The 13,907-nt window shown below is 39.3% G+C and overlaps 1 protein-coding gene across 1 annotated transcript in view; it reads right to left on the reverse strand.

The window, feature by feature from the left end:
- The window catches only part of PIK3C2G (phosphatidylinositol-4-phosphate 3-kinase catalytic subunit type 2 gamma), a 202,528-nt gene that overhangs the window by 169,081 nt on the left and 19,540 nt on the right, over positions 1-13,907 (reverse strand). The window contains exons 6-8 of the mRNA XM_077178127.1: positions 10,700-10,770; positions 7,025-7,088; positions 2,120-2,236 (exon numbers count right to left, since the gene is read on the reverse strand). Coding sequence (XP_077034242.1) covers positions 2,120-2,236; positions 7,025-7,088; positions 10,700-10,770 — 252 coding nt within the window. The remainder of the gene's footprint in view (positions 1-2,119; positions 2,237-7,024; positions 7,089-10,699; positions 10,771-13,907) is intronic.

A 13,907-nucleotide genomic window follows, 5' to 3' on the forward strand; every position in this document is an offset into this window, starting at 1 on the left:
AGGAAGAACATGGAAATTGCTTTAGAAGAAGCTGCAAATATTGGAGACAGTATATACAGTGGAATTGGACATTTTGACATGCTGGAGAATGAGCAATAGCAAACAGGGAACATTTGGAGCAGAGGTTTTTTGTTTGTTTCTTTCTACAACAAGTAGATCAGGTGATAATTTAATTATTTGCCTATTAATAGCCAATTCATCTCAAAAATAAAATCAATATTTTTATAACAACGACTCTGAAGATAAGCAGAAGAAAATGTCAACATCCACAAAAAAAACTAAGACTTGAAAAAGATGGCCTGTACTGTTAGGGTTTTGTCCCATTATATAATTCTGCATGGCATGTGGCATTTTCTGACTTAGGATGAGCCACACTAATAGGAACTGATTTGTCTCTTTGACCACTGTACCTATTTCTCTGCTCAACTTCAGAGAGGGTGGGGCTGCAAATGGACCAAGGGCTATATAAAACAGTTATAAGAGGCAGTTTACACATGAGGTTCACAGGGCTGACCTGAGCACTAAAAGATAAAATACACTAAATTTTTCTTGCCTCAAAATAAATGTTTTTAACAAATTAGTCCTGATATATTTCTTCTGCTCTAATTCCTTTCTAAAACAAAGTTCTGTTGCTTCCCTCTCTATCTTTTACCTGGACCCAGCTCTTTGTCTATCTCTTAAGACACATTCTGGATTGAGAAAATTCTTGTCTGAAGGACAAGACACTGATCATCCTGACACCTCTTAAGAGAATCTGGATTTTAACTGAAAAGCAAATCACATGAATCCCTTGTTACTTCCTTTATCTCTTTCTCTACAGTATTTACCCTCTAATATCTAAGAAAAGCTTTTCTTAAATGGATATTCTTATTTCCATTTGATTCCACATCATGCCGATAAAATGTGTGCCAACACAGACTCATTTATGCAGGAATTTACTCCCAGTTGTGACTTCTAATAATTGATGCCAAAACAGCATTTAAAAGATTTAGGATCATATAGAAGCAAGATTTGCAGGGAAGCATGAACTAGAAGGGAAGCAAGAAAAGCCACTTCAGGGAAACAGCTGGTCAGGTCCGAGCAATGAACCAAGAACCCTAGAGCTGCCTTGGTTCTTCAAGTCTTGGGTGCTCTTACACATAGCACAAGCCATGGAAAAAAACAAAATCAAACCCAACAGGAAAGAGAAAGCATAAAAGTCTTGCAGGAGGCAGGTAATGGTCTGAATGCAAGCATCACATAGACCCTGGCATGTTTTTCTAAAGAGTATTTGCTGTGAGAAACAATGACAAGAGACCATGCAAGGAGAGAATTCCTCAATAATTTTTTTTTAAGTGCAAAGAGGGAATTTCCTTAGGATGTGAAAAAATTATCACTACTCATAGTTACACCAGAGTAAATCCAAGTGATTAATGGCTTGATTTTTAGATTTGCTGAGCACCTGTATCTCCAAGATGCTGATTTCAAAAAGAGCTTTTGGGTGCTCAGAACTTCTATAAATCAGGTTCATAGTGACTTTTCTAAGGTCACACCAAAGCAGATGATGACCAAACTGAGAAGGGATACTGCCCTCCAAAGTCCCAGTTCACAATTATTCAGAAACCCCTGGAAAACCCAATTCAGAGTTTTAAGAGTATTTCAGCTAAAATCAAGACTGTATGATGCTGGTACTCTATTTATTTCTATATAGGGACATTTCAATCTGAAAAAAAAAATCACTATTTAAATGACATTTTTGGAAGTTTTTTTTAAAATTACTGACAACCTGTACTAAATATCTGCAAATCTAATACTCTGAAATCACAGGATAAATGGTAAATAGGTGATGTGGCAGAGAGTTTTCTACATTGAGTAGGAACAAGAAAGAGCTGGAGGGGAATATCAGTTCAAGTTAAACACATGGCAAATCTTCTGTTGGTCCTATATCACATCACATGTGGTCAACATTCTTTTTTTTTACAGTGCCTCTACCCAACACATGTCAAAGGGAAAACAAGACAGCAAGACAGTAAAAAGTATCAAGACAGAAAAATGGACTTGATCAATCAAAAAAAGTAGTGATACCCATTCAAGTTCCAGTTTTAAAGAGAAAAATAGGACATGAACATGCATCCTTTACCTGTGCTCTCCCCAAAGCATGGAGTTTCCAGATTGCATCAGTGATGTCTCTGGTTTCCACAAAACACAGGACACTGCAGATGGCTTTAGCTGCTTCAATCACATTATCAACATTATTCTGTTGATAGTAGAGAAATAGGGAGAAAAAAAGGAAGCAGTAGACATGCAGAATTTACCAAAAATACCTGACCATAACCTTCATGGCAGTGAGGGGTAGGAAATCCTACCCTCTCAAGCAGAATTCAAACACCATGGTTTAGTCTGGCTACACTGAAATCACCACAGGCCAATATTTTTTAAGGATGGTGACATTTCTGTTGAAGTCCAATTATCTCCCGCAAAATATATGCTGGTCAAAACCAGAACAAATTTGGTATCAAGGACTGATTTTAAGGGAAAACCTTGGTTTGAATGAATTCCAGAAGTGTGGAAGCACTGTAGAGAAACTCCATAGGAGACCTGAAGCCAAGTGATTCATGAGCATTCTGTAATTCTGTGAATTTATCCTCACTATTGTCTCCTACCCATTTCTGCCAGAGTTGGAAAACAGCCACATTCCTCCTAAAAATAGGTACTGTGTGGGAGGCTGCATAATCTGACACCTGTGGACTAAGTACTTTTGCAACCAGCTTTCTGCAAAATTATATATTTAGTTAAAACTATGGAATCTTATTGATTGTAAATTTAGATATTTTAATATTGCCATATGGGAAAAAAATAGTTTCTAGATGAAATACTTTGGGGAACTAAAATAAAAAAATAATTGGATCCCCAAAGGAAGGAAAACACCATATGAAGTACTCTATGTTCAGGAAAATAAATAAATAAATATACAAATTCATGGGCTTTCTGGAGGGTTGTATCCCTTCATTAAATGTTAAAATACATCCTCTGAACAAACAGAAGCTCTCCTATAAATATTCTCCATGTTTCTGTACTGATAAATGGTCCTTTTAGTGCACTATAGCATGTGGATGTACCCATGAACCCATTTCTCTAACTCAGGCATCTCATGCCTGAAAAATACAAATTGTACCAAGATGAACTTTCTGTTTTCAGGTCTGAGGTCTAGGCACAGACTGTACTGAGAAGGTTAACACCTGTCATTATTAGAAATAAATATAAAAATATATTGAGCTTACTAATTGCACATTACCTGCTTCGAGCAAAACTAAAGCAGGAATGAATTACATGAAATATCCACAAATATCTGGTGGTCAGATTCTTTTCAACATAAATTTTTGGGTTTTTTGGTTAGTAATTAAGGACACAAACACCTTTTCACACTACAGGTTCTAGAGAGGAAAAGGCTGACTGTAATCTCTTGAGAATTTTAGATCCTCCTTGGGGCTGAAGTTGATTGACTGCTCAGTGGCATGGCTTTGCTATGTGTAACCCTGACAACTCCAGAACATTATAAAAGCTGGTTTACTCTGATTTCTTGAAGAAATAAGTGAGTATATATACAAAATAAGCATAAAATAAGTGTATATATATATATAAATTACTACATAGAGTTCTTAATTAATATAAACTATCATTCCAATTTTGCATTTGATTTAAATAAGTTTTAATTTAGCATTTTACTTCTTCACAAGCAGAGATGTATTATTGGAAGAAGGAATTTTGTGCCTATAAATACAGCTCTACAGGGTAATTTCTGAGCAGTAACAAGCAATAGACATCCACAAAAGTAACCCTTAAACAGAGAAACAGCTCTCTGGATGGAGAAAAATAAAAACAAAACCAAAAACCCAAACCCACCCACAGTTTATGTATTTTTGTACGTACATATAAATGCTATTCCATAAAGAGAATTGGTGTCTTGAGGAATGTATCAATTTCTGTTTAACATGCTATTCTGTTTAGAGATAAACTATCAAAGTATTAATATTTATAGAAGCTACTTTACCATACAATTTATTTTTATGGTAGCTACTTCTAAGGAGCATATTGCAGATGAAGAAGAGTAAGCACGTAAAATTATGTGATACTGAATACTACACATGATGCCTTCTTCCACACTATTTCTCTGCTGGGACATTATCATGTAAAGAGTTCTCTTTCTTCATGTAAAGAGGTTGGGGGTTTTTTTATGTGTAGATACAGGACATTGATTTTTGTCCCAAAGAAGGGAAGATGGAGATTCATTTCTTACAAAAATTTTACATCCTCTGAAATTCCAAAGGAATTCAGTCAACAACTTGTAATTTTTTTCCCCCTTCTACATATTTAAATAGAGCAGAACCTTAGAAGAATATTTTGGTGTTTCAATAATTTATATGATGAAAAAGTTATTTCATTCTCGAACTTCTACACTCTGTATAAAAAATTTACAAAGTCCTCTCTACAGTAACAGTACATTTTGACTGGATTTCAAAATGAAGTGCATAAAAAGTGGTTGTCAGGGCAATCAAAATTGGATGCTTATTTTACAGCACATATTGTCTGAAAAATACATTTCAAAACTTACATTTCAACCCTAACAGCACTGATTCCATCTTTGTGCCAGACATCTTCATTATCTTTTTAATATGTTTGTTTTATAAAGTCATTATCAATCTCAAAATTAATTTTCCATTTATTTACTATTATTACTAATTAGATTAATAATGGTAGTGGGCTTGTGCCATAAGTCAAATGTTCTGGTATCCCCATATCTGTTGGAAGAATAAATTTGTAAATAAGTACAAAAATGTGCAAATTTTTTTTTTCAACTGAGAATCTCAAGGTGTGTCTGGTTAAAAACTGAATGCTTAAAGAACTTCCAGCTGAGTACAGAATTTCAGCAGTTATGTGTGCACTTAATTTACAATCTGTGAACAGCTCCCAGTGTCTTAAATTCCTGAATGCAGTGCTGAAGGTGGATTGTGCTGAACCAGAGAGGAGTAACAACAGTGCTAGGTGGGAATGGGAATAGCTTGGAAAAGTGGCAGAATTACTTCTGTGCAGATTTGGGATAAGGAGGAGTTTACAACAACCCCAATTTTAGACCTTCTTTAAGCAATCTAATCAGAAGTTAGAGAAAATAAGTAAACAAGGATTCAAAGCCCAAATAAAGGGGTCTCATTTTTTGTTTTGTTTACTACATATTACTCATTACATTAGAGCGCCATCATTTTTTGAGCCACTAATTAAAGGAAATCAGACTTCATGACTCTAGGTTTGAAAAATCTCCATACACTGAGCCTCTGAATGAAAATATCCATGATATGACCTAAATCATTAACTTCCAATCCTACTCTTTTAAGCAATTAATATGAACTTATTGAGTGTCCCTGAGTAGAAAAGGCCTTATTTAAAAAAAAAAAAAAAAAAAAACTACAGAGAAATTTAGCTCTAGACACACACATATTTGCTGGATGGTATGAATATTTGAAAAATGTACTTCCTTCCCTTTATAAAAAGTTAATGGTTTCAAGAAATTGCTTACTCAATGTAAAAATCTTTAGCAAAAACAAATTTAGGAATGCTTCATTATAGGTCTGAGGAATATCTGCACGGCGTCAGTTGCAGAGGGTGGATTGCAAAGTCTCATTAATGGTGAGGTTATGGCTTTTTTTGAATTTAGAATCCTCTTGCTTTAGGCCCTAAAATTTCAAGTGAATGTAAATAACTACCCTGGTGGGTCTACTTCAGTGAAGAAATATACGTGTGCATTTGAGCTTGGGGAACTAACTTTTCCAAATGGTTATGACTGCATCACATTTTATACACTAAACACTTCCCTTTGAGATGATGCTTACAAAGAAAAATTCAGCAAATACCTGCACAGTACCAGACCCAGAGTTTTATTTTGTAGCCAGGCACACTTCAACAGCCTCTAAATTTGTGTTTTGCATTTTGAAAAAGCATCTAAGATTTACACAAAATGTAAAATGTTTGTATATATCTATATAATGTATTTACAAATATTATATATTATTGATATATATGTATTCATGTATGTGTCTCTACGTTTAGGTGGATTTCTGTACATGTGTGTACATGTATAAAATTTGTATGCAAATTTATGTTTTCTGCCTATTCAAAATAGAAATAATAATAGATCAAGAATTTCCAGAGATACTAAATTCTGAACTAAAATGTAAGTGACAGAGTTCTGAAGAAAAATATTCATTTTATGTTCTAACATATATTTCAAAGTAATGCATAACTTAGCATAATGAGTTATAACTCTGGAAGGGATACACTGGAATATCTTCATGCTACATCAGTATTCTTTGATTTTTATAAGTCTTTTGTTCTTTCTAGTTTTAAACCTTAGAAAATCAGTTATCATGCCAACTTGAAAGTCAGATCAAATCAGTTATCATGCCAGCTTGGAAGTCAGATCAAATAAACATATGGTTTCTTCCAAGGTATGACTCAATTTGTCCTTTAGATATTTGTCCTTAAAACATTGGACAGCAGAGAAGATTTCCTAAAAGAGTTTTCCTTCAAGCATGTAGCATTCAATTGGCAGCCTACAATGCTTGAAAATAAAGCTCTTGGGAATTTTGCTGGCTAAATTTAATCCTTCAAACTAGCACATGCTTGCATGTATGTACTATATATGTAAACATTAAGCTTAGGCGTTTTCAAAATCAGGGACAAATTTTGCAGATCCATATGATGCATTATACCTCTACTAATTCCAAATATTATATTGCCAACTCAAACAACTCTGGTTTTATTTACAAGTTCCTTGACACATAGAAACAGTCACCTTTTATATTTTAAATTTATAACACTTTCTTCCTAACCTCAGACCAAGTTTTATTAAGAGAATTTATATCCTTTCAAAGTCAGATTAAGCAGTCTTAATGAAAAGTCTTCCTTAATTGCATCTAAGACAGATTAATAATTAGATACCTTTCATGTAGAAGTTAATGCTTTTCTGGTGTAACAAACTGAGAACAAATACCTCATTTTGCAGCAGATATTCCACTTGACCTCTGTAGTTGATAATAACAGAGATAAGGTTCTGCCTAGAAATCAGAAAAAAAAGGGAAACAAGAGAGAACAGGTTTGGATTTGTTTTTTGTTGGGTTTTTTTTTTCACATTCTAGACATTTGAAATAATTTGAGAGCCATTTTATATTAGTATAAAATAAAGCCAAGTGTGTATGCAGACATCATGCAATTGAGCCTGGACTTCCCTGGGTTTTTGGTAGACTTTTGCCACAAAGAATAGATGAAAAAAGTCTATTTATAGAAGATACAAGTTTCCCAAGTTAAAGAACCCCAGTAAGTGATTTGCTGTTTCAATGTCTATTGAAATTCACTTCCCATTTATTTTACTCTTTATGGTTAAGCAAGTGTTTTAATATTACCTTAAAGAAGGATGGACTCAAGTATATGCTACATTCTTACACTTAGACTTGATGATCTTAATGCTCTTTTCCAACTTAGATGATTTTATGATTCAATGCCTTCTGCCTCAATCACTTCACAGACTTAAACTGCATGGAATCAGATAAAACATCTGCCCAAGATCTGGAAAATCTCAACACTTCCATAACACAGGCTAAGTCCCAAGTACAAAAGTGTGTTATAAAACAGGACAGCATTGCTACATAACCCATGAAACTTAATTTGCATGCAGTTCTCAAGTTTACATGCTCAAACTGTTTCAGCACCTGCCTTTCCACAGCATTTCCTAAGCAGTAAAATTTGCTTTACTTCTGTAGAGAGCCACTCACCACTCTGTGGTTGCATGCCTCTGTCATGCTACAGAAGCTGCCACAAAATTTGTACAGGCAGATTGCTGAGTCTTAGCAAAGCTTCACTAAATTAATTAGGATTATGAAGAGGAGCATACACCTCTCTACACTAAACTCCTCAAGCTGTAAATCTCACACTTTTACTACCCCAGGCTCCAAGTGCTATCTGGAATCATATTTTTGCTTATAAGAAGCATTTGTGGAATTTTCTGTGTTTCAAGCACTGTGAAATTCCTGCTGTTCTTCATTTGTCAGCTGAACAAAACAAAAACAGGTGCCTGTGAGACTATTGCTAAGACATCATCCTGGCAAGCCTCCTCTGTAGTAGGAAAGGATAAGTAAACCTTAATTCCCAGTTTTACACCTTGCCTAGCCCACTGATTAGTAAAAGGGACACATCATTACCTTGATAGCCATCAGAGGTAGTTGGGGTTTGCACATGCTTATATAAAAAAGAGCAAACTGCAATTTAAATTCTTCCTTGATTGTTTGTTTTACTCTATCATTTTATTCCTGTCTTTTAAATTCTACTCTTCTATCCCACACCAATCTTTTATTAAGGTTCTTCTCTTCAGAAGGCTTAGAAGAAATTTCCCCCCACTCTTCCATCCCCATTGCAGTCTGGTAGCTCTAAGTCCCAAAAATATTTTGATATTTTTTCAGAGCTTCAAAGCAAATTAACCATTTATAGAGCAACTGTGTGTGTCCTCATATATTTTAGTTGGGCCAACTAAGCAATTAGAATTTAGAATTGCAACTGCAGCCCAAAGTACAGGTTTCATGGTATATGATTAGATTTTCATTATCTATATTTCATGGCAGAAAGAGAAGACTCATTGCACTGAAATAAAACAGAACAAAGAAAAGTTAGGTGGTCTCCCCTGTGCCAGTACCACAGTGCATTTCCCTGGATATGCCAACTATTCTCTTCCTCCTACAGGTAGATTTGCCTTTACAGCTTTTTATTTCCAATCTGCACTGGCTTTATCTAGCCAGGCAGTTTGTATGTGGAGCTGCTGCCTGGAAATTCCTCCTGTAATCCTGTTAAATCATAGCTAATACAAGTTGTCACTCTGCTTTGACCGAGTCTTCAGGCATAAGATCTTTTTCACAGCCTTGCCCAGTTCAAAAATATATCTGAACATATGAGCTTGCCTTGTTGTATTTTTCCATGGAGGTGAGCATGTTTATTAGCATGGTTGGTCAAAATGCAGGTTAAAATGCAGAATAATTTCCTAAATTACAATGCTAGTTCAAAAAATTAGCATATTTTCCATCAGTTTATTTTCCCCTGGAGAATTTTTGGCATAAAGCAGCCATAATTTTGCATCATTAATAGGAAACAAACCCAGCAAGTTGTAATGATGATTGAAATACCCCTACTAATGCCATCCTGAGTCCTTGTCTGCCAGATAGCTAATAATACCCATATCTTATCACACAGACATGCCTCATACTTGTGCATCATTATAGCTGTGTATAAATAAGGCAAGCCTAACCAACCCGTGAACATTTAGTACTTCTTTGATGTTAAGGACATTTTTTTTTGATTTTAGTAAGTCAATATGGTGCAAGAGTTTTGAAAAGGAAATAAGAAAAGCACAAACAGGAGAGGCAGTCCTAGCTCCCAGCTGCTCTAAATGGGAGGAGGATGACAGGTACATAGCATGGACCTGCACTTTCATTTTTCAGTCTCCTGGCAGCAGCACCTACCATGGAGAACTGCTAGGTTCCCCTTCTAAAATGCTGTTTATCACCATTCTGCCTCACTAAGCAGTGCCCAAATGCATGCCTGGGGCCAGAGGGTTGTGGTGAAGGGAATTGTTGGGAGCTGTTCCCATGTGATTGTCCTCCGAGTTGGGCCCCTCACCAAGAAGGGCATTGAGGTGTTGGAGTGTGTCCAGAAGAGGGAGCAGAGCTGGGGATGGGTCTGGAACACAGTTCTAATGGGGAGAGGGAGATGGGATTGTTTAGCCTGGAGAAAAGGGACCCACAGCAAATGATCCTGTCCTGCAGACATCCTCTGTGCTACCAAATTTCATACACTTGCCATCTGTAAAATTTATTTCTTCTACTCAGTTCTTTGGAGCAAGGACCAGAATGGAAATCTGGGCCATGCTCCTAGGAAGCCAGATGGGTCCCCAGTAAGCACCAGGTACTCCCCCTCAAACAAGTCACTACCCCTCTGTTTTCCTCCATCTGCCTAATGACAGGTGTGTCATTTAAGTTCACTATTGTTGGTAAATTACTTTATAACACAATGATGAAAAACATTGCAAAAAGTGTCAACAGCTTCTTTATCTAAAATGAGAATTTATCTAAATGGAATACAATTAAAGATGAATGAGGAATATATCTCATTTAGTGTTTGTCCAGCACAGACTAGCTTTACAATCAACTTCATTTTGACTGCCAAGTTAAAGGCCCATCATAGTTAGTCTCCATTAAAAAAGAACAAAAAAAAAAAGTAAAAAGAGGTTTAAAGATAACTGAACTGTGAAAATACAGTCCTAATGAAGAGCAAACCTACTACTTTTACAATATTTAATGTCAAAAATTCTCTAACAGCAACACATACATGACGATTTTGACACCTTCAATCTTGGGAATCTTTGGGAAAAATGAAACCTTCAATGAAAATTTCAGTAATATGAAAAGGAGACAATTGGGAAAAATTACATGGATCTGAAAAACATTGATTTTTGCTAAGTAACAACTAAGGTCTGAAAAGAAAAAGTCTGAAATATTGAACCAATTGTCTTTCTCATTGGTATCATTCCTGTCCCCAGTAGTTCTCAGAATTGTCCTTTGGTGCAAGGAGGCTTCCTACAAATATAAACAATTAGAAACATAAATATTGCTGAATAGCAGCTTACCAAATCAGTCTCCAGGCACAAGTGTCTTCCAACAGCTCGTTCACACTGAACCTTCTTTGGTCATCTCCACTCTGTGGAAGAGAGGTGTATGGTGACATACATTATTCCGATAAAGAAGAATGCATATCAGAGATGTTAACATGGTATTTTCCAAAGTCAGAATGTTCTCAACTGTGTTCAGGATGTTCTGATCTGAAATTTTATTTGGTGAGTATTTTATGTTACACTGGGTGGCACTATACAGGCACCAGTGGGGCCAAGAGTGTTCAGGAAAACAAGCTAGCTGGATTTAGAAATAGAGCTTTAAATTAGATTCAGTGGGGGAACCAGGATGTGCTTGAATCCAGGCAGGGAGATTGGAGGCAGTGGGATATTCCAGTGCCCTGCCTACATGGGAGACATGAAGAAGGCAGACAACATGGCCTAGGGAATGCATCAATTCTGCTTTGATTTCACACTGAGGCGGTCCAGAGGAAGAGATGATGCAGACTTAGAGGTGAGCTGTGAGGGGAAGCATCACCCTGGGCAGCTTAAGGCTTTGCCATTTGAAGGACCTGGATATTTCTTCCACCAGCTTTTGCTGTGTCAGAAAACAAGGAGTTTTATTAAGTATGTCAGTAGCAAGTGGGTGTCCAAAGAAAACACCTTCATTGACGAAGATGGTCCCACTTGGCAAATGGGTGTACAGAAAAAGCAGAGGACTTTAGGGCTTGTTTTGCCTCAGTCTTTAAGACTACTGATAAACCTGGGGCTTCCCTGTCCTCTCAGCTGGAGGAGCACAACTGCAGCAACCGTGACCTTCCCTTTGTGGACACTGTGATTGTAAGGGGCCATCTGCAGCAGATCAATGTTCTTAAGTCCACAGAGCCTTGGTAGGATTCATCCTGGAGTACTAAAAGAAAGTAAAGAAGGGAAGAAGAGAAGAGAAAGGAACACAGCTCATTTGCCAGAGATCTAGAGCAATCATCTAGTGCAACAGCTGGATTATGACATCACCAACCAGGGATCCAATCTGACCATGGATTCACCTAGCAATAGGCTATAATGTCACAGATGACCCAGCAGGTTGCGTCAGCTAGGTCAGCCCAGGTTTTTTCCCAGCCCTAGCACACCCAGGCCTTGTAAACACCCAGGAGGTGCACTCTCAGCAGCAGAGGGGGACTGGGAGGGGAGATTTCTCCCTGGGCAGCTGGGAGGCTTTCCCTCTTGAAGAACCTGGGCATTTCCACCATTCACCTCCTGGGCAGCCCCCACCCCTTTGCTCGTGTGACACCTGGTCACCTGGTGCTGGGAGGCTTTCCCTCTTGAAGGACTTGAACATTTCCACCATTTACTCCCAGGGTAGGTCCCATCCCTTTGCTTGTGTGACACCTGGTGCTGGGAGGCTTTCCCTCTTGAAGAACCTGGGCATTTCCACCACTCACTCCCAGCGTAGGCCCTGTCTCTGTCCCTATGTGACACTTAGTAGCCCCTGCCCCTTTGCTTGCAGGACCCCTGCTGCTGGGAGGCTTTCCCTCTTGAAGGACCTGGGCATTTCCATCATTCACCCCCAGGATAGGCTCTGTCCCTGCTCTTGTGTGACACCCAGTGCCCTCTTGAAGGACCTGGGCATTTCTACCATTCAGACCCTATGCAGCCCCTGTCCCTGTGTAACACTTGGTGCTGGAAGGCATTCCCTCTTGAAGGACCTGGGCATTTCCACCATTCACCCCCAGTGAAGGTGACAACAGGCCCTTTCCCTTTGCTTGCATGACACCCGGTGCTGCAGCCCTGGCAAGAGGGAGCAGCTCATACCCTGAGCAAGCCCCACCTGCCAGCTGAGCTCCAGCACTCTGCCCATCTACCCTGGCAGGACATGGCATCCACTGCCAAAGAAGACATGGAGCAGAGCAGCTCTGGCAGCCAGAGCCGGCCGCCGCAGGCAGCAGCACAGGAGGCAGCAGAGAACGCGCAGTGCCCCATCTGCCTGGGCCCCATGAGGAGGCCGGCCTACGTCACCTACTGCATGCACAAGTTCTGCCTCAGCTGCATCCAGCAGTGGGCCAGGGCCAGGGACAGCTGCCCCGTGTGCCGGCAGCCCATGGAGCAGCTGCTGCACTCCGTGCGAGGGGACAGCGACTACAGCGAGTGCGTTGTGGGCCTGGCTGGCCGCCCGCACCGTAGTGGGGACACCGAGAGGGGAGCGCAGGCCATCATGGCCGTCATGCTGTGGGCAATGCAGGCGGTGCAGGAGCAGCAGCGCTGGGCTGCCAGAAGCAGGCCCGTGGATGCCGAGAGTGCCCAAAGCCAGGAAGCAGCTCCAGGGCCCTCCAGTGCCCCTTCCCGCAGCCTCACGCGAGGTGATCCCACTGAGAGAACGTGAGCACCCGCCTGGCCCTGCTGCTGCTCCTCTGGAACCACAAAATGGCACCGAATGACTTCAGCTTCTCAGCATCCCCTCTGGTACTTCATCCAATAAACTGCATGGTCCTTTCAAGAGCGTGTGTTTCACGGCCAAAAAATGTTTCTGGGTCCACAAGGCCTTGGTGGGATTCATTGCAGAGCACTAAAGGACCTAGCTGATTTCATGGCTGCATCCTCTCAGTTCTTTTCCAAAGCTCTTGACAATCTAAGAAGGTCCCAGCTGACTGGAAGATGGTCAATGTCATTTGGATTTACAGGAAGGGCACAAGGAAATGGAAAGGGATGCAACGGAAGGGGACTGCAATGGAAGGGGAGAAGGAAATGGAAGTGCACAAGGAAATGGAAGGGGATGGCAATGGAAGGGAGAAAGGACATAGTTTAGCTGGTGGGGACCTACAATTCTCATGTAGTCCAACTACTTCACCTCTTCAGGGCTGCCCGTGAATGAAAAGCCCCTTACAAATGACATTGTCTGAAGGCCTCTTCCTAAGGGACTGATAGGCACCAGCAACCTTTCTGGGAACCCATTTTTTGTGTTTGACCACCCGGCCTGTAAAGAATCACACATGTGTGATTGATAGGATCCAAAGAGGATTTGATGGACTACAGCAACAGGTGGGCTTGTGTGAATTATTTACTATCGGATTACACGTGGGTGATTATTATATACAAGATCTGTCAAGATCTTGCTTCTGTGACACTAATTAAACTACAACCTTAGTGGAGACTTCTATAATGAAACATACTTCATATTTCAAAATTTAGAAGGATCATTTAGATCAGAGGTGAAGTTCTCTCAAGAGCA

The sequence above is a fragment of the Agelaius phoeniceus genome, chromosome 5 (genome assembly GCF_051311805.1).
Source record: "Agelaius phoeniceus isolate bAgePho1 chromosome 5, bAgePho1.hap1, whole genome shotgun sequence".
In the NCBI taxonomy this organism is placed as follows: Eukaryota; Metazoa; Chordata; class Aves; order Passeriformes; family Icteridae; genus Agelaius; species Agelaius phoeniceus.